This window comes from Fistularia commersonii, chromosome 10, assembly GCF_037954325.1.
Source record: "Fistularia commersonii isolate RoL2024-O1a breed Wild chromosome 10, RoL_Fcom_v1.0, whole genome shotgun sequence".
Lineage (NCBI taxonomy): Eukaryota > Metazoa > Chordata > Actinopteri > Syngnathiformes > Fistulariidae > Fistularia > Fistularia commersonii.
Window position 1 is genome coordinate 7035530 of NC_141293.1, and position 19749 is coordinate 7055278.

Genomic DNA, 19749 nt, shown 5'->3' on the forward strand with positions numbered 1-19749 from the left:
AACACCATCTGGAACAGGAGGTCACATCTACCACCAGCTCCACGGACAGAAGCCAGACAGTTTATGAAACCTGTCAATCAAACTGCTGGGTGGGCGGGGCCTGAGCAGACATTCAGCGGATGCTCCGCCCTCAAAACGAGCCCCGCCACCTCTCGGGACGGAGTGAGCAAACTCCATCCTTCTCCTCCACCTTTGGTCCTCCTATTAAGAAGCTCAGGTAGAAATCATCTGCTGAAATATGTCTTTGAGGGTTGAGGGCGGGGCTACAACATGTTACATCAGTGTTCGTGTGTGTGGACACAACCTGAATCAAGGCTGTTTTATGTATGTGTGTGTGTGTGTGTGTGTGTGTGTGTGTGTGTGTGTGTGTGTATGGTGCAGGTAGGCAGCTATGTGATGGTAGGCCCCGGGGGGAGGGGTTTGCGGGGATAGACCAATCAGCCGACGCCAAGAAACAAGGGTTTCCTCTGCGATGCCAATGTCTGCATCTGGAAGCTAGGTCCAAGCTAATGGCGGGGGGAAGGGGGGGGGGGGGGGTCCATCAGGAGGACTTGATGGCTCTCCACCTCTCTGTGGGTGCAAAGCAGAGGGAGGGGTTCCAAGAAGTCTTGTGTCCACTGTTCAGGCAGCGGCGGCGGGCTCCTCGCCGCCACCGACACCTGTGAGAAGGTAGGAGAAGGGTACATGTTCGGCAGCCATCTTGGAGGAATGGCTGCTTAAAGAGCTGGCAGTTCGCCGGTGGCGGTGTGGAGGCGCCACGGCTCCAAACACGGTCCTCGGTGGCGTGTTTTTGACGCCCAACTCGCTGGGTGGTCCCTTGGCTAGGAGGCGGAGCCTCCCCCTTTGAACAGGTTCTGGACCCAGGCGAGGGGCGTGGCCTGATGTCAGGAGTCGTCGTCCGTATCCTCGATCAGGACCTTGGTGTCCCGGGTCTTGGACCTGCGGGGAGAAGGTGCGGTCAGCGTCAAAATCTGAGCAAATGTTGGAGCAGGTGACACCTGAACGATGGTCTGTGGTCAGAAGGTGTGTGCTGAGAACTGAGCATTGTGGAGGAGAGCGCTTTTGTATCCTAGCAACCATCCGGTGAAGGAGACAGGTGGATTCTACCTTGTGTTGTCACCAGGTCGCACCACTAGATGGTGGCATTGCCCCACAGACCTGCTTCATTTAACAGTGGTGGACAGCAGAAGAGGCTGAGGAGACCCTTTGGTTGATTTACTAAAGGTAAAGGTTTGGAGCCTTCAGGTTATATTCTGAGGGAGAAGCTGGAGGAACATCTAGGGAGGTGGAGGTGGAACTGGAGAGGAGAGAGGTGAAGGCTGGCATATATGCATGTGACGGCGAGGAGCCCTAGAGGAACGGCTACAGGGGGTGGAAATGGAGGTGAAGGGGTCTGATACAGTCCAAACAGGGTAAAGATGCAGGTAAAATTGGTGGAGAAAAGTATTTCGTGATAGAGTGTGAAAGGAAAGGTGGAGGGGACAGAGGTGAGAGCAGCCACATTTTGGAGACACTGAGGAGAAGACAGGAGGCAGAGCTGAAGATATGGAGGTTCCTCTTTGGGACTGAAGAGGATATGGTAGACGTTCTGGACATGAAGTCACACTGAACAGAGGGACAATGAAAATCTGGATAGAAGGATGAGTGGGTTGGAGGTCTAGAGCAAGACCAGAGAGGTTTATGGATGGAGAGAAGGAAGACAGGGAGGTAGATGGTGTCAGAGGAGAGGGTTGGATGGAGGAGCCCATAGGAGAATCAGGCTGTTGTTGAGGAAACCACCTGAGCAGTGGTGTCACCCTCAGGGTATTTGGACCAAAAGCGGTCGCAGACTTTCTTCTCTGAAGGTCAAGTCACTGCTGTGGAGCCCAATTCAGACATCTACTAACCAGGAGAACTTCTGTGTGTTGGCCACTAGAAGGCAGGCTCATGTTTGCGTGCAGGAACTCACTGGGAGGCAAGGCGTGGCCGGCGCAGGCTCATACTGTAGCTCCTCTTCCAGCTTTTCTTGCCCTGCCGGTTCCGCACGCCGTCCTCCTGGTCCATCATCTGCTCCAGCAGCGTCTGGTCGTCGGCGTTCAGCGGCGCCACGCTGATGTCTCGGACGGCTCTGAACTCACCACAGTTGTTAAGGTGCTCGTTCTCTAGACGGAAGAAGTTCCACACGAATCGCCTGAAGGCACAGATGGGTCGGGGGTTAGTCTGCTACCCTGCTCAGAGGCTGCAGAAATTCATCCAGTGGAGTTCTCTCAGCTTAAAAAAGGTCTCAGCCCATGAAGTGTAGGCATTTAGACCTCATCCCTAGCTGGTGGCTCACTGGCGTGCTGAGGAGCTTCTTTGGAATGGTTCCATCAGGGGTCACCAGAACCAATCATGCGCCTCCATCTAACTCTCCTCTCTCCCTCCATCCATCCGTCTCCTCTCTGGTCTTCCTCTAGACCAGGGGTCCCAAACCTGTGGCCCACAGCACGACACTTTGTTGCCCCTGCCTTTACAGTATAGTGTGCCATACATATCAAACTCGCGGACCGCACTACATTAAACTTTCATATTAAGGCGTGGGCAACCAACTATCGTCCCGCGGGCCACATTTCCTCTAACCCCTGCTCTAGACCTCCTCCAACCTCCCCATCCCTCCTCTGGCCATATCTCCAGAACATCCAACATGTGCTCTCCCTTCCTGCTCACTCGCAAAGAGGAACCTCAACATCTTGATCTCTGCCTCCTGTCTTCTCCTCACTGTCTCTAAAGCAGACACTGTCATGGCTGGTCACCCATACCCCAGGTCACTTTGGACCCAGTGAAGAACATCTGCCGTGGGGTACCTGAAGACCTCCATCGGGGCCAGTAAGGTTGCCAGGATGTCAGTGATGCCGTTCTGTCCCAGGGTGCTGAGGGTGATGGTGAGAGTCCACGAGAACCTAAGCAGCACGTCTTCCACGATGGCGCTGTAGTAGTAGGCCTGCAGAGAAGAGCCGATGCCGGTGAAGGCGAGTACCTGGAGCCATCTGAACGGCCTTCAGTCGGGCCACATACCTTGTGTGGGTAGACAATCTCCTCGCGCAGGAAGGTGTTCTCGCCGGCGTTGCGGTCGAACAACCCCCAGTCCATCTTCAGGTCCCAGACCAACGTGTAGCATGAGCTGATCACCAGGCAGCTGATGTGGAGGTAGAGGAACATCTGGGCGTCGGCGTTGGACTTGGCTGGACACAAGAGGACACTGCGCAGTTAGCTGGCTCTGCTGGACCTTTAAAACAAGCATGCATGCGTCAAGAGCTGCGCTCTACCTTTGTGTGTGCTGTGGAGGGCGGCGAAGGTCACCACGAAGAAGGAGGTGGAGTACTTCCCTGCGTTTACCAGGTGGGGGAAGGCCCTCTTGGTGTCGCGGTAACGCCGCAAGCACTGGATGAAGCGGAACCAGGCGGGAAGGCACTGGATCACCGCCCGCACACCGTAGGAGTAGGAGTTGCAGACGTCTTTTCCTGCAGAGAAGGTCCATGAGGGAGTGCTCGGGAAGGGCCCCCGTGCTGCCGGGACGCAATGCTAGCTCTCACCTTCGCTGGTGATCAGCCCATCGTGCCTGTTCCAGTCCAGCTCGAAGCTATAGAAGCAGATCATGTACTCCAGGTCCATGAGAACTACGCCCAGGGAGTTCAGCTGGTCGGCAAGCCAGAAGTCGGCAAAGCCCACGCGGTGGAACGGCGCCGTCACTACCCGGAACTGTGAAGGAGCACACAATGTCAAGATGTGGATTTAGACGCAGTGCAAAGACCTCTGGCACTCTGAGAGACTTTACCAGGAGCTTTAGCAGCCAGAAGCGCGACTTGTAGTAGCAGGTCTTGAAGGGGTTGATGAGGAAGAGAAGGAAGAAGCCGTACAGAGCCAGGGGGTTGGCCTGCATTGGCACCGGGGTGCTGCTGCTGAACAGGCACGACAGCAGACTGATGCACCACAGCACCCCCAGGAGACCTGCAATCTACACACACACACAGACATACGCACAAATACTGTGAAAAGATGGAGGAAAGCTAAATCTTAACTTCAGGGAACATCAACTTTGTTCTGCTTTGTGACTGGAGCCCAGATGTGAGTTAGCAGTGAGCGGGATGAGTGTTTGACACCCACGGTCACATCGGTGTCTGTGAAGAGGCGTTTACAGACAGTGGGACGTCCCGCCCACTACTAGTGAGCCCAGAGAAAATGATGGAAAAACGTGTGTGTTGTGGGAGTTCACAATATCCATGAGGAGATGGAGAAATTACAGTGACTGAGAGCATGCTCTATGAGATGGCAGTTCAAAGCCAGATGCGGACAGTTTGAAGGTTTTAGAAAGAGGAGCAGCTTCACTCTGTCCATAAATGCATTGTAGACATAAAGTGTAGCAATTAGCATTTAGCAACACATTACATGTGTGGCTAGTAAGCTAAGTAAAGGATAGAGCACCAAATGAAAAACTCCAACATCCTCCACCATCTCCTCCACTGCCATCTTGGACCGATATTTACAGTGAATAGATTTAATAAAACTACATTAATTCTTTACATTCTCTTTCATTCTTAGTAAAGGATTTGTTATTTATAAAGTATATTTTTCAAATTTCAAAATCAAACTGGGGGCTGGAAGGGATTAATAATGTTTCAACTCATTTCAATGGGGAAATTTAATTTGATATAGGAGCAGACTTGAGTTACAAGTTCGTTCACGAATCAAATTAAACTCCTAAGTCAAGGTTTTACTGCATATTAATTCAGTAAAAGGAAGAAAGATATGGTGACAGAGAGAGAAACCAAGGTGGGTGTTATTTACACAACAGATCTTCTCAGAGCACCCCTTGACCTTTGAGTGAAGCAGAAGGGGTTGGCTCTGCTAGCAAGGTTTGTATGCTACAAATATATAAGATGCTAATGCCAGATCATCTCATCAAAAGCACCGTGTGTGTGCGTGTGTGTTTCTACCTCAAACAGATGCTGATGGGACAGGTTGTTCCTGGGGTTGAGCTCGAAGATCAGCACGTGGTTGACCCCCGCCTGCCTCCAGCCATAGGTGTTGATACCTGGGGAATGAGGAGCAGAGATCTGGGGGTGTGCAGGTATTATGGGATGGACGTGCCTAGTGACTGTCGCTCATTGACTTCTTGGAGGGGACCTCAGTTCCGTTCAGATTCAATTGAGCTCCAGGAACTAGCCTCCACCAGGGGAGCCTTTTAGTTGTGCATTCCCACAGGCAGTAAGTGGGACCTGCACCTCCAGCTCCACACTCAAAAGCAAATCACATGCCCAAAATGTAGATGTTCTTCTGGGAGCCCTGGAAACCTCTCAGATGTTTCACTGCAACATCTGAGCAGTGATCAGGACAGATTCTAAACATGGGACTGCAAAAGCTATCAGGTAATGGCTGTGGCTTGAGTTCTATTGAGCACCTACGTCACATGAGTTCCTATGAAACCGTAAAGAGACCCTTCCTTGGAGTAGGAGCTGAGATGGTTCTGGGAGCTGGAGGAGCTGGTCCCCTGTTCCCTCTGCTGCCGAAATGCACTCAGAAACATGCTAGTTCCTGGAAAGGTTCTGAGCTGCAGAAAGTTCCTGCAGCGAGAACGTTTTTCTTCTTCCTCCAATGAACATGTGCAAAGAGCAACTCCATGAACATGTTTGCCTGGCCAAGTGTGTGGTGTGTGTACCTAACAGGAAGAGGAACTCTATCAAAAGCAAGCCTCCTCTGTAGATGCGGACCATCGGCCAAACGTCAGCTCGAGGATACATGACAGCTCCTGTGGAGCAGACACACACACACAGTGAGAAGATCGCTTGGAAGTCCAAACTACACACAGCTCACAGGCACGACAACACACACGCCCCCGAGGAGCCATCTTGGTTGCTACCTGTGATGACCACAGCGACCATCAAGACCAGGAAGATGCCACAGTAGAGCCCAACTCTGAAGGTGGTCCAGGCAGGAGCAGGCTGTGGTTGGGCACGCACACGCACACGCACGCGCGCACACACACACACACACACACACACACACACACACACACACACACACACACCTTTATATCACATGACCTTGGCTATGGAATCGTGTGTGTATGTGTGTGTGTGTGTGTGTGTGTTCCTCACCTGTGCGGCCCCCAGTGGTGGGACCCTAAGCCTCTTCATGGCCTTCTGCCGGTCTCCACCTTCAAGCTCAGTCGTGACCAGCGCCTGGAAGGAGGAGAGGACAAGGAGAGTCAGCGGTGCCTCCAGAGGTGGTGTCTGATACACGTCAAACGCACCTCCGTCTCCGAGATGAGCTGGGTGATCTTCTTGCACGTGTAGAACGGGGCAACCTCCACGTGGGCCACCCTCCAGTGGGCGCCGCGTGACGTCTCCAGGATCTTGTCATGCTTCTTCAGGATCTTCCTGAAGCCGGTGAAGTTCAGATTCTGTGGAGGGAGACAGAGGCGGATGGAGGAGGACGATCTTGGCGGGGGACCCAGAGCGGCGTGCCCAAAGCTCACCTGGTAGTTCTGCAGTAGTATCAAGCTGAGGTAGAACTCGGAGAAGGCCAGCTGCAGGTCCTTGATATTGCGGTGTTTGCACCTCTCCTGCTGCGACAGGGCGAAGACCGTCTTCCTCCTCCTCAGGCCGCGGCTGTTGGCCAAGCTCTCCCTCTGAGCATCCAGCGATGACTGCAGCTCGTTCTGCAGGGTGGCAAATCGCCGCTGTGCCTCCGCCAATTTCTCTGCAGAGGGGTAGGAGACGGTCAGTCAACGTACCTCACCAGCCTGAGAGAGGATCCCAGAGGGAATCATCCCCTTACCCGAGTAGAAGGTGTTGATCTTGGCGAGCTCCTTCTCACAGGTCTGGAAGAACTTCTCCTCAAACTTGGCGTAGTAGCGCTTGACGGTGTCCTCATCTGTAACTGTGAGACGGGCTCTTTGTTAGTGAACATTCACGATGGGGTGAAACTAGTCACCTCACCCTCACGTGCCTCGACGCAGGAGATGGTGGCGGGGTGAAGGTGTGAACGGAGGAGAGCCCCCAGACACTTCCTCAGTAGATCTAATTTGAATCTGACCCTATCTCCACTGTGAGTGGGCAAGAGGCAGGGCTCTCACAGGACCATAAATAGACATACAACCATCACTCAAGTGTCTGGACCATTCAGGGTCTCCAAGCTAAACTAAGCCAGGCTAATCTGGACAACGGGAGGAACCCAGAGAACCTGGAGTAACCTCAAGAAGACGCAGGGAGAACATGGAGACTCCACACAGAAAGTTCAACCTATGGAAATCCAACCATGGACCTTCTTGCTGTGAGGCTCCAGCTCTAACCACATGACAAGGTTGACCCTCAACCTGTGTCATCAGGTTGATCTCCAGCATGCTGGACCAGCCATCCAGGTGGCCTGGACACCCACTCTCCAGTCACATGCGGAACCCGATCCTCTGGAACACGTACCAAGAAAACCCAAACAAACAGGAAGCAGCGAGCAGCAGCTAATCTACCTTCCTGTCTGTGCCACCAGACAAAGAGCTTTACAGTCACCATCAGAAACATACGTTCTTGCTATTTTTGCCTGGGGACAAAAGCAAAAAAGCCAAACAAGTCATACAGGTTCCTCTGCCAGGGCAGCACAGCCTGTGGTGCGCAGTGCGTGATCGGGAAGCACAAAACAAAAACACGGAATCCGAACGCAGGCATGCCGTGACTGGGGTGGTGGTGGTGGTGTTAATGTGCGGCGCAGCCACATTGTTTTCTACCTGCTCGACGAGGTCACGGCGTCCTGTGACAGCGAGGGTTTTTTTTTTTGGCCACTTTTAATTAAATGTGAGACGGGGAGAGCCGGCGCCGCCAGCAGACGGGGTGATTCACTCTGCTGCAGAGCATCTACTTTTAAACAAGACACCAAATTAAGGCAATGGGAGTGTCCCGCTCCCCCAACAGCACACACACAATCACGCACGCACGCCACAGTCCAGACTGCAGTAATCTCCTGATCCCTTTTCAGGCCGTATTTTGACATTTTCCTGCGATGACGGTCAACTCTGTGCAGCTGAAGCAGGAAACACTTTCCGTCTGGAGCCTTGGGGTCACTGCCAGAGCAGGACAAACGTCACGACAACGTTGCGGTGTTCCGCAAGGTTCTGTGCTCGGACCAGTTGTTGTTAGCCTACACATGCTTCCTTCAGGTAATATTACTGTGAATGTTCAACTCTTTGCAGATGACACCCCGTTGTTCTGCTCATTGAGGCCAGATGAACCCAGTGGGTTCATTAAACTCCAGCCATGTCTTAAGGATGTAAGAATCTGAATGACTACCAAATTTTTGTTGCTTAACTCCAACAAATCAATCGTTCTAAGCTCTCAACATCAGAGGAGCACCGTACCACATGATGGAGCTTCTCTGGATGGGCCTCCAGCACCACAGTTAGAAATCTGTGAGCTACCTTTGACCAGGATTTGTCGTTTAGCTCCCACATAAAGAAAAAAATAGTACCACGAGACAATTCTGTTATGAATAAAAATGCGGCTTGAAATCCAAGGGCGAGTGCTGAGGACAACTGTGAGGGACATGTTCTGTTTAGCTGTCAGTTTTGCCAACAGGTTCCAGCAAGAACCTCTGGCTGAAGACCTTATCTTTTTTTTTTTTCTCCCCAATGAGTCAATGCTTCAAATCCTGGCTCCAGGTTGTGTCCTGTTCCTCAGCTGATGGTTCCCCTCCATTACAGAGACTATAGTTAAGGCTCACTTGAGGTGAGAGCAATTTGAGGGCAGACCAGCTATTTTCACTCCACCGATGGAGCTGCTCCTCTGACTTCTGCTTGCGTGAGCAAAAGACAAGGAACACCGCCAAATTCTGATAATCTTTCGGCAGCACCCATCTTTAGGCAGGGCACGGCTGACTCAAACGCCATTTTACAAATTCAACAAAAGGGCTTTGGGACTACTGGGAAGTTGGGGGATTTTTTTCAAGTCCAGTGCATAAACAGAAATAGAAATACGACGTGTTTGTGTGTGCTGTCATTTCACACCGCGTGATGCGGAAACACCAGATCTGGACAAAGTCACAGCTGTCAGGACAAATGGAATGGTCCTGGAAATACAGATGTCGGAGAGCCACTGGTTCCCGTAGAATTTAGATGATGATGGAAATACCAATGCTCTTCACAACTAACCACAACACAGGCGGACAGCCTCGAAGAGAGGACCAGCGACTCAAGAGACAGTCAAGCATCTTTTTTGTTTGAATTCTTATGTTACTGCTGTCATTAATGTCACAGTTTTCCCAATTTCGCAGAGTATTACATCTTCTATTTCTGACGCCTTCACAAGAGGATGGCACTGAATTCCATGTACTCCTCTCAGATGAGTATGGCGTTATAAATGTCCAGCTGCGAAAATAACATCTCATAAATCGCATACCTTCGATAGATGGGGCCTGGTCCTGGGCAGCATACAGCATCTCCTTGAAAGCCTGCAGACACAAAAACACAAATGCTCAGGAGCAGTACACCACTGCACTGCGTCCCACTCAATTAATTGCAGGAGTCCGGCTGGACAGCAGGCCTCGTCTGTCCACTCCGGCTCCAGATTGAGACAGAGAAGCACTCTATTGCCGGCAGAGTCTAGGGGAGAACATTGGCGTCTTTGTGTGCAGAGCCGGTTCTCCAGCAGCAGACGGCCTGCAGAGCGTCCGGAGCAGACAGGAGACAAAGGGCATAACGGCTGCAGAGGTGAGAACGCCCCTCCATCCAGCTGCTGCAGCCTTAAACTGGAGGAGCTTTTATATATATATATATAGAGTAACCTTGACTCCTAAGTTCATCGACTTGGTTTTCAGATCTGAGCTGTGGCTCATCAGATGTTTGGTTTTGTGATTGGAGCCCCGATCTGAGTTAGCAGTGAGCTGGATGAATGTCTAGACACCCACATGGCTGCCGTGAAGTAGCGTTTAAAGACAGTGGGACATCCCACCCGGCGCTAGGTAGCCTAGAGAAAGTGACGGAAAAACATGAGAGAAGTGTGAAGAGATGGTAGAGTTGCTGTTAGTGAGATACGTTGATGGAGAGCATCATCTATGAGAAGGCAGGAGACAAATATTTGGTGGCCCGGACAGTGGGAATGTGGAGGGACGAGGTGTCGGAAGAGTTGCTTAAAGCCGGTTGGGGATGAATTGATGGTTTTAGAAAGAGGAGCGGTTTCATTCCGTCCATAAATGAGGTTTAGACATAAAGTGTAGCAATTAGCATTTAGCAACTTATTATAGCATTCAGTGTGTATCCAGTAAGCTAAGTATAGGATAGAGCACCACATGGAAAAACTCCCCCGACTAAATAAAACCACTTTATTCCTTTATGTTCCCTTTTCTCATGTATCATTAATTTTCATATACTTTTTTTGGTGTTTATAGTGTCCATTTTCCTAATCTAAAAACATATCTGCCTCACATCAATCGAGCAGGGACACTGATATTCGTATTGTATAATCATGTTCTGGTCATCTTAAAAATCAATCCAAAGTCTTTTTTTAAAACACATCTTTTGGAAACACCTTTGGATCTGTCTGGGGCTGCAAGGCTCTGCTCTTTTCAGATGCTAAAAGTTGGGATTTGATCCGAACGGACCTGCCCAGAATGGAGATTTTGATGTTTTCATGTTCACGAGAACCACTTTGGGTGTCCTCCAGCAGAGGGTGCTCAGCAACTTTAGTATGACTTTGACCCATTGACCTCTCAGAATGAGGGCGCGGACCACTCTGAGGAGCTGCCGCTGCCTGGAGGACGTACATTTTACTCACGACGGGAAGTCGTTGAGGCGTCAATGGAAACTTTATGGGCAAACTATTTGGGATTCGGAAAATGAGTCAAAAATAGGAGCCGCCATGTGCCATGTTACTCATCCCCTGTTTAATCAGACTTATTTTAACGATAACACACACACACACACACACACACACACACACACACACACACACACACACACACACACACACACACACACACACACACACACACACACACACACACACACACACACACACACACACGCGGGCTGAGCTTAGACGTTATACACGCCTGCATTGTAAGAGCAAAAATTTCCCACAGTTCACAAGCCGTGTGTACCCGTGCTCGGTCAATAGGACAACTTAGCATGTGTTCAGGTGCAAGTTTCCAAAACAAAACAGTCAGTTCAACAAGATGGAAACCTTAGCGTCCAGCCCCCCACATCCCTCCTCCTTCTCCACCTGTCAACCTCAGCTTCTCGGTGCTCCTCCACCTCCATGTTCTCACACTTGCTTCTGTTCGGAGCACACACTTGCTGGCACAGTGAGACCGGAGGGAGTCGCTGCGGGATTTGAAGGCCTGGTCTCCCTGACCTCCTGTCAGGGTTGCCCTTCCGCACCCAGACCTGCATCACCGTACCCTACAGAAGTACAACCGTGGGGCCGAGGCTGGACGTCCAAGAACTTGTCCACTGAGCAGCTTCTCCTGGGAATCAGAGGAGGCTCTACCTCGGGCACTGAATCCTGGTCCAGTGCACATCCATACGTGGTTAGACCTGACGGCTCAACATCAGAATCTGCACAACCAAGGAAGCTCCTCTGGTAGCAGGAACTTTATCGTATTCATTATCTATACAGCTTATCCCACCCGCAGGATTGTGGAGAGACAGCAGAGTCAATCCCAAGGTCACGCTGCGGAGGGGCGGGGTTTAGTCTGGACCAATCACCTGTCAATCGCAGGGTCACGTGTAGAGACAACCACCCATACAAAATGGACAAATTTATTGCCTGACCAGAAGCCTACACCACCCTATCCGAGACCGTGGATTATAATCAACTGATGAACTGATTATTCGCCAAAATCTATTAGAAGCAGATCCCCTTCTGCTCTTTGATTGGTATTGTTGTTCACAACTCTGGAGTAGAAGCTGGATTAGTTTGGTTGCAGAACCAACAGAAATGGTTTCCTACATAATACCAACATCAAACGCAGCGTTTCCTGTGCTGTAAGCTCAGGCTTAGTGTGTGTGAGAGTGTCTGGTGTCTGTTGGCCAGACTACCGCAGTGCGTGTTGGTGATCCCTCTAATGCCAGTCAGGTGTCGGCCTGAGACTTCTGACACTTGGCCATCTCTTTCACATACCCTTGACCTTCTTTACCTCTTCCTTGTTGTTCGGCGTCTCAGAGCACTGCCTGAAACCGCAAAGCTATCTATCCCTTCTAGAGTGCCATGATGGCATGTTGGTCATCACTCGTACCTTGGGGCACAGACGGCTCCCAGCTCAATTCCAAGTGGGGCCTAAATGGACATGCTAACTGGCACACATACTACCGGCCTCGAGGGTGGGGGTATACTTCCCAGGCCAATTTCATTTTTGACAGGAACATCCCAACTTCTGGTAGAGGTCTGTGAGCAGCAAACGATGTTATCCTAAATACCAGCTGCCATGACAAATGGCACAAGGGGGAGTCACAAGTATATAATAGATAGCGAAGGGCCTCTGAGATTCATCAGTTTAGGTGGCTAGTGTGGAATCAGCTAACCAAGCGGTCTCCCGTTGGGTCCAAATGTAACGGAAGTGGTGAGTGTAATCTGGTAAACAAACTATCGTGATCATGAATGTTGTCGTGATAAACATCTCTTCACGTGATCCTGAACATGGGCCCTCTGCAGGATTCGGCAGCTCATGGAGGCTGCGGCCTTCCCTGTTTTTTCAGCCGTTCATTTTTATCTCTGTTTGTTGGGTTGGCTGCAAGCTCTTTGGGTTCCACAGTTTGGATTTTAGGCAATCGCACCTGCAGTCCGTATGTGATGGACGAAACCCTGGGACCTCCACCAGTCCACTTTTTATTGTCGCTGTGTGCTTGTGTTTGTTAAACACTTCGGTCATGTGACACCCCCTCCCATCCCCCAGCCTGGACTGCCACATGAATTCATCATTGTGGCCCTGAAAGCCTACCAGTGCACATGGAGCGATGAGAACATCAAAGGGGTGTGGCCACCAACCCGTTGCACTTCCTAAGTGGGTGTACTGAGTGGTGGTAGATTTGCATTTAGAGAAGGAAACAGCTTGTCCTGAAGTGAACTTCGGCAGGGTGCTAGAGGTTTGACAGAGTGCACAAGTCTGAGTGGATTACAACCAAATGGCTTTGCAGACAAAATGGGGAATTTCATGGGTGGAGGAGAAATGATCGGTTTAAAACTCCACAAGTTCATTCGTTTGATTCGATAACGTTTCAGAAAGTGTTGAAGACCCAGGAAATGAAATTATCTTGATCCGAGCAGCTGAGGCTGTTGGCGTCATGTGACAGGGAGCAGCTTTTTAAAGACAAGAACAAGAGGCCTCCACCACAACAACCAGATGCTATCAGGGAAGCATGAGTGGAGCAGAGAAAGACGCCTTCATTTTTGAAAGTGAGAGTCTGCAGGGACAAAATCTGAAGCTAAAACCACCAGACACCAGCATGCTCAAGATATGAAGGTGCCGTGAAGTGCCTCGGAGTGAGGCAAGTTTCACTTCAGGGCCAGGTCAACCCCATCAGTCCGGCCCAGCTAGCAAGGATGAGCTGGTTGCCTAGCAGTAAAACTTCATGGCCCGGCATCTGTGGCCTCTAGGTGATAATACCAATGACGTCAGGAAGGTATGAGGATACGGACCAGCTACCATAATCCTAGTACAACATTTTATCAGAGAACAGGAACGAAAGCCATTGCATGCCATTGCTGTTGTTGGTTCATGCTAGCTTAGCACGAAGCATGTTTGTCCGCTCAAAGATCCTGTCTGATAGTTCTCCTCAGAGGAGCAGGAAAGTGTCCAATAATTTTCACTATGCATATTTTTTGGTCCACCCTAGGTAGTACTTAATCTCACCTCAGGGGTTTTGTCTGACAAATGTTAAAAACAGCAATATTCCCTTGACCAGCCATGACAGACGTATTGTTTTTCTGCCTCTGTCCTGGCCAGTCCAACTGAAACCAGCCACGATCAGCAAACTCACTTCCCATGAGGCAAAGTTGCTGTAGTTTGAAGTTTCCACCACCATTGACAGGCGCTGACGCTGACAGTAGGAGAACGTGGAAACCACAAAATGATGATTACTGTGGATTATTTTGGGGGCGGGCAACTTGGGCCAAACACACCTGTGGGAAAGCCACAAAGCCATGAAGGACAGACCTGTGGCCTGTGATACACACTAAAGTGTCAAAAAGACGATTTTTCACCAAGTGCATACACCATTGTGGATCAGCAGGTTGACAGTATCAAGTAGCATCAGGTTTTCAAGCGTGTCGTGAATAATCTGCACGCAAAGTCTGAATCTGTTTCATGCTTCCATTGACTGTAAAGGCTCTCTGACAGCCTGGATAGTTCCGCATCTTCAGTTGGAATGGCCTCACTTTCCAAATTACTGCAATGTACTGTACTGTAATGTACTGTACATGCAGTAACTGGAAGTAGAGAGTACAGCATCTGTTGCCCACAGAGCTCCTGGGGTTCTACTTGCTGACAAAGAATCAGAGCAAGTCGAACCATGTGCTCACAGAGCACGCAACTATCGCAGGCAATGCTAAAGTAGCTAGCTAACGAGCAATGGGACTTAATCAAACCAATCATCTCGAGATTAGGAGTAATTTCAGGTGAACCGAGGAGCCACTCAGGAATAGAAGTACCCCTACACCTTAAGGGTTCTTTTTCTAATGTAAACAGGTTGATCCATATATGAGGAGGAAACCCAGGCTTTCTACTTCTCGCCCTTTCCAAGAAGCCTGACTGAGAGAGAAGGGGGGAGGAAAACTGACACTTTATTATTGCAATCCAGCCGGCTGTCCACTGACACTTCACAGGCAGCCCTGCGAAGGGTCGGACACAAAAAACAACTGGCAGGAGAAAACATGACTAACGTGAAGTCCCCCCTTGGTCAGTGTGGACCAGCGGGCCCAGGGGGGGTTCCAGCGGGCTGGGCCTGGGGCCAGGTTTACAGCTGGGTAGGAAAACTATCTACATCTGCTACTAATCCAAACACTGTGAGAGCTAGGAGAGACAGACGCTGTGTGAAACTGAGGCCAGGCAAAAAGAAAAAACAAAATAAACATGGTGGCCATTTTTATCCCTGCCGGCGCTGAGGGCCCCGGGTCAGTGCCTGATCCTGATGAATATGTTAACACACGATGTTGTTTACAGAAGCTTGACATCTGAAATCAATGGGACCATGCTTTCTCCTGGCTGATTGGCCTGGAGCTCACTGATACTCTCCGATCAATATACCGTTGACCCACTGCTGTTCAAATGCCAAAATTTATTTCACTGGTTGAAAAGATAAGTCGGTCAAACACGCACAAACTGCATTTTAGTCTTTGAAATCACTTATGAGCAAAGAACTACAATGCTAAATTAAAAAATAAAATAAAATAAAAATATCGTGCTTATCAGCGCCTGCTAGCTTGCAGTAACTCCCCCCCCACTGATCCTATTGGTATTTTGAAATACCGTCAGTCTGGAAGCGAATCACATGCACATTCCCTCTCTCGCAAAATACAAACAACACAATATAATCAAAATAGTGGGATGGAGACAGTGGGTCAATGGACGGGACCTTTGGAGCTGAGATGGATGCAGATCTTTGGGGTGACTGCAAAAAAACAACAATTGCTTGAAGAGAGAGGAAAGTAAAATGTTAAAATCAGCTTTTAGCTTGACACTGGGATTGTAGCTGAAGGGGTTTAGGGACGTTGAAGGAAGTTACAGAAGCGCAGACATCAGCGTCTGTATGTTCAGAGAGGAAGGGGTGAGATGTTCCCTCCTTCTTTCCACCGGCCCGCTCGTTCCCATGGGGTCTCAGGGCCTACAAGGGTTTACACAAATTGCTGATATTCTTAATGTCGCTACGAATCAGACTCGCCTACTCAGCTGAGCTCCTCAACACTGACTGCAAGAATGTCCCCGCTCTCTGCAGAGGACATTGGGACTTGCGTCTGCAGACCACGAAAAGACATCCCCAAAACTCACATCGGACAAGTGCCAATTCACAGACTTGGTTTGACTTGGATCTCCTGGCTTCTGGAACCAGGACGTTTGTAAGGTGTCGATGGTGCTTGCTAGACATGGGGGACGAGGGGCTGGTGCGAGCATCTGGGTGGAAGGGGAACAATCTCAACATGACTAGTGCCTGAGGGAAAACAAAGAAAGAGGAACACCCTTCTGCGACAGCCTGGAAAGACACACGCAGGTTTCTATTTTGGCATTTCTCGTCTGTGTCCGTGGACACTATATTTCGGGATGAACAAGGAGACAAATGGCATGTGATTATTTCTAACGACCTGGACGGACGGGAGCCGTGCAGAGTCGGGAACGCCTGCATGGCTTTTGCCTCATGACTGAGTGAGTAGCTCACTCAAGGACACAAACCCTGGGTCCTCCATGTTCTCCCCCGTACCTGCACGGGGTTCCTGCGGGTTCTCCGGATTCCTCGCACAATCCAAACACATGAGGAATGATGTATTTCTATGTATGACATGAGAATGAGAGGGTGAATGGTTGATGTCTCTATATAAGGCCCTGTGATTGGTCATGGGTGACCCAACCTCTCGCCCAATCAAAGCTGGGATTGGCTACAGCCCCCCGCCCCCATGCTGTAGACAATTAATAAATGAAACAGGCCTCTTAAATCAAATGATCCCGGTCCTTTTTGTAATTTCTGATCCTCCATGTTCATCTTTTAATAAATCTGTCACATGAACTTATCAATGCATTTTTGCTTAAAATTTCAATTAATTTTCTGTTACTACATGGCTTGATTAGCTAATCTTCTGCTTCTTCTTTCAGCTTTTCCCTTCAGGGGTCACCACAGCGAATCAACCTTCTCCATCTAACCCTATTCTCTGTATCCTCCTCTCACACCGACTAACTTCATATTCTCTCTCACTACGTCCAAAATCTTCTCTTTGGTCTTCCTCGAGCCCTCCTGCTGGCAGCTCAAGTTCCAGTATACGCCTACCAATATATTCACTATCCCTCCTCTGTACATGACCGAGCCATCTCAGTCTGGCTTCTCTAACCTTCTCTCCAAATTATAAACAATTAATCACAATCAATCCGGGGACGAGTGACCATTCTGCCAGAAGGAGCCATGCTGAGAAAACACAGGAAGGTGTTCATCCCCTTCATGTTCTCCTGGAGACGGCCCAGGGTTTTTGGGTTTGTGAGGCAAGAGGTGACAGGGCTTTGACATTCACCGCCCCCCAATATCGATCTATGGCAATCCGTTGATTGAAAACAATCAATGAAGTGAAAGGTCGGCTACTGATCAACAGCGGGAGATGACTTCACCCAGTGAGGGATTTTGTGATTTGCAAAGGCAGATGGTTTACGGATGAATATTCCCCAGACACACCCCAAAAATATCCTGTAGGCCTTATTGTCCCTCTGAAAGAACCCTTTGAGGTTTACACCGACAGCAAAGGGATTGGAGCTGGAGGAATCTGTCTTGCACTCGGATATGAAGGTCACTTTCCAGTGACGGCTTCTAGGAGATCTGCAGCCGTCTGAGGGAGGGCTGCAGCCTGGCGGGGGAAGCTGCAGCCTGGCGGGGGAAGCTGCAGCCTGGCGGGGGAAGCTGAAGCTTTCTGGGATGGAGCTGTAGCTTAGTAGGGAAAGCCTTCGCTTCCTGAGGGAAGCTGCAGCTTGCTCGGTTTGAACTGCAGCCTGCAAGGGGGAAGCTGCATCCTAGTAGGAGAAACTGTAGCGTGCTCGGGGGCTGCAGCCTAGTAGGGGAAGCTGCATCCTGCTGGGGAATTAGGCATCCTAATGGGGGAGCTGCAGCCTGCTGGGGGGAAGCTGCATCCTACTGTTTCTGCCTCCATCCATTGATCACAAAAACAAAGGTTTCATCGGAATTTTCTAGCTTATTTGTCCTTGCAAGGAATAACAGTGGAAATCAAAGCGCATTTCTAACAGCATTAACGGTCAAAGGTCGCAGGTGGAGCGGCCACCGGCTAACACCACCCTGAGTGTCGCAGGACCGGGACCCGGGCCGAGGAGGAGGGGGTCGATGATGTGTTCAGGCTCCGGAAAGAACCGTCTTCGAAGAAGCGATGACTCAGCCGAATGACTGCCGCCTCCCGAACACCTCCGGCGGGCCGCCGTCGAGGGGAAAAGGGTGGGGGGGGGGGGGGTAAAGCGACAAAAACAAACCCAGCCTGGGCTCACCGGGTGACTCACGGAAGGGAAACTGACGTGAAAGACCCAATAAAAAAATTAATTTAAAGCAACTCCCCGGGGAGGCGGGATGGCGGAGGCGGGCGCCGGGGATGAGCGGCTGTACCCGGCCGAGGCTGCTAGCTTGAACGGCTTAACCGTCGGTGTCCTGGCAGCTAGCCTGACCGTTAGCTTAGCTGCTAGCAGCGGTAACGTCCGCCGGACTCACCTCATACTGGATGTACTGCTTCCGCCACTCCGGCGTGATGTGAGCCGAGAGATGCTCGGTGAACTTCATCCTCCCGACGGGGTGGTGGCCGTGTCCGGTGTCCAAGCCGCGGGGCGTCTAAACGGGCGGCAACGCGGGGACTCTCATCCGAAGATTAGGAGCGGGCAGAGGTGGCTTTTACAACCGAGCAAGCTACCGGCACATAGCTGCTGCTGCTGCTTCAGGCGCTTCAGGCGGGGTCGGGACCGGGGAGCATATCAGCGGAGGAAAGGGAATTTGGAACTCATCCCCGACCGCCGTCGTCGTCGACGCCGCGGCGTTTGGTCAGAGTTCTCCAGGATGTTGTCGACGCCAACCGCCGCTTCTCTCCTCCCTCCGCCGCGCAACCTCCACCTCCACCTACTGTCTCCTCCTCCCGGTGCCGCCTTCATGGACCGTGGGACGTATAAGAACGCGTCTTGTCCATATCGCGACGCCCAGACAACAAGAACCCTGGGTTCATTTTTTTAAATCTTATTTTTGATTTATTATGATTGGTATTATTATTATTTAATTGTTTCGCCGTTGGCTGGTTGACAATATCAGAAAGTGATGCCGCTTTACATAGTGTCATGTAAATGCTTAAGAAATTACCACTGACTTCTCTTGGATAAACGGAAATCAAGGCGTGAAAATCAACCAATCAGTTGCAGAAAACAAATGTATTCAAAATGCCGAGGAATCACCTGTTTACACGCAGGTACTTCCGCGCAGAAAAAAGATCGGAAATATTCAATAAACAACTTTAATTTGTATATTTGGACAATATCGCCACATAAAACCCTTTGAAAAAAGAAAATAAAACTATAATCCCACTTGAAGGCTATCACATTATCAGGTTGTCGCTCCGCGCAAGCGCAAAGGGAAGCACAGTTTACCGTTGTTGCGTTCGATGGCTTAATTTGGCAGCCGGAAATCACAGCTTTCTACAGGAAGAACAACAAAATGACGCGTCGCACCCGGGGTTCTCAAAATCTATCAAACCGCCGTTGCAAATTTACATTTGACGGGTAAGAAACTCAATACAAACTCAAAATATTCATATCAAGAGCCTTAACGTCGTTTTTCTAAAAACGTTAAAAAATGTTTCGTCACGGAAAACGTGTTGAGGTTTAAAAAACAAACTACATTCATGCAAATTGTAACGAAAGAGCGAACGATTGTTTTTTTCTTCTGCAAGCTCGACGTACATCTCTGCCCCTGCGGTTCCATTACGTCATAGAATTGAATGTCACCGACGCGACGCACTTGTGATGTCAGCAGCAGCTGCAGCAGCGGCCCCCTGCAGCCCGGTGGGCCTACGGGTGTTG

General features: G+C 50.2%; 1 protein-coding gene across 2 annotated transcripts; it reads right to left on the minus strand.

Annotated features, from left to right (window-relative positions):
- Positions 1–335: 335 nt before the first annotated feature.
- LOC147230213 (solute carrier family 53 member 1-like) lies at positions 336–18782 on the minus strand. Of its 2 annotated transcripts, none has more exons than XM_086153454.1 (16): positions 18401–18782; positions 9402–9453; positions 6796–6897; positions 6494–6717; positions 6269–6418; positions 6114–6197; positions 5876–5957; positions 5675–5764; positions 4953–5050; positions 3794–3973; positions 3552–3717; positions 3285–3479; positions 3034–3200; positions 2823–2959; positions 1949–2170; positions 336–939 (listed from the first exon to the last, which is right to left on the minus strand). In XM_086153454.1, exons 1-16 carry the CDS (start codon positions 18467–18469, stop codon positions 885–887), a joined length of 2073 nt encoding a protein of 690 aa, XP_086009580.1. In that variant the 5' UTR covers positions 18470–18782; the 3' UTR covers positions 336–884. The 2 variants fall into 2 exon arrangements, with proteins under 2 accessions (XP_086009580.1, XP_086009581.1); XM_086153455.1 differs by having other exon boundaries at positions 515–939; positions 6796–6891; positions 18401–18626.
- Positions 18783–19749: the final 967 nt, after the last annotated feature.

What these genes read in the sequence shown, in the direction of transcription:
- LOC147230213 (XM_086153454.1), bottom strand. Translation starts at nt 18,469, where the DNA reads ATGAAGTTCACCGAGCATCTCTCGGCTCACATCACGCCGGAGTGGCGG. An exon ending in TACTACTGCAGAACTACCAG is followed by an intron (nt 6,419 to 6,493) that starts GTGAGCTTTGGG and finishes CTCCCTCCACAG; the next exon opens with AATCTGAACTTCACCGGCTT. An exon ending in AGATTGTCTACCCACACAAG is followed by an intron (nt 2,960 to 3,033) that starts GTATGTGGCCCG and finishes TCTTCTCTGCAG; the next exon opens with GCCTACTACTACAGCGCCAT.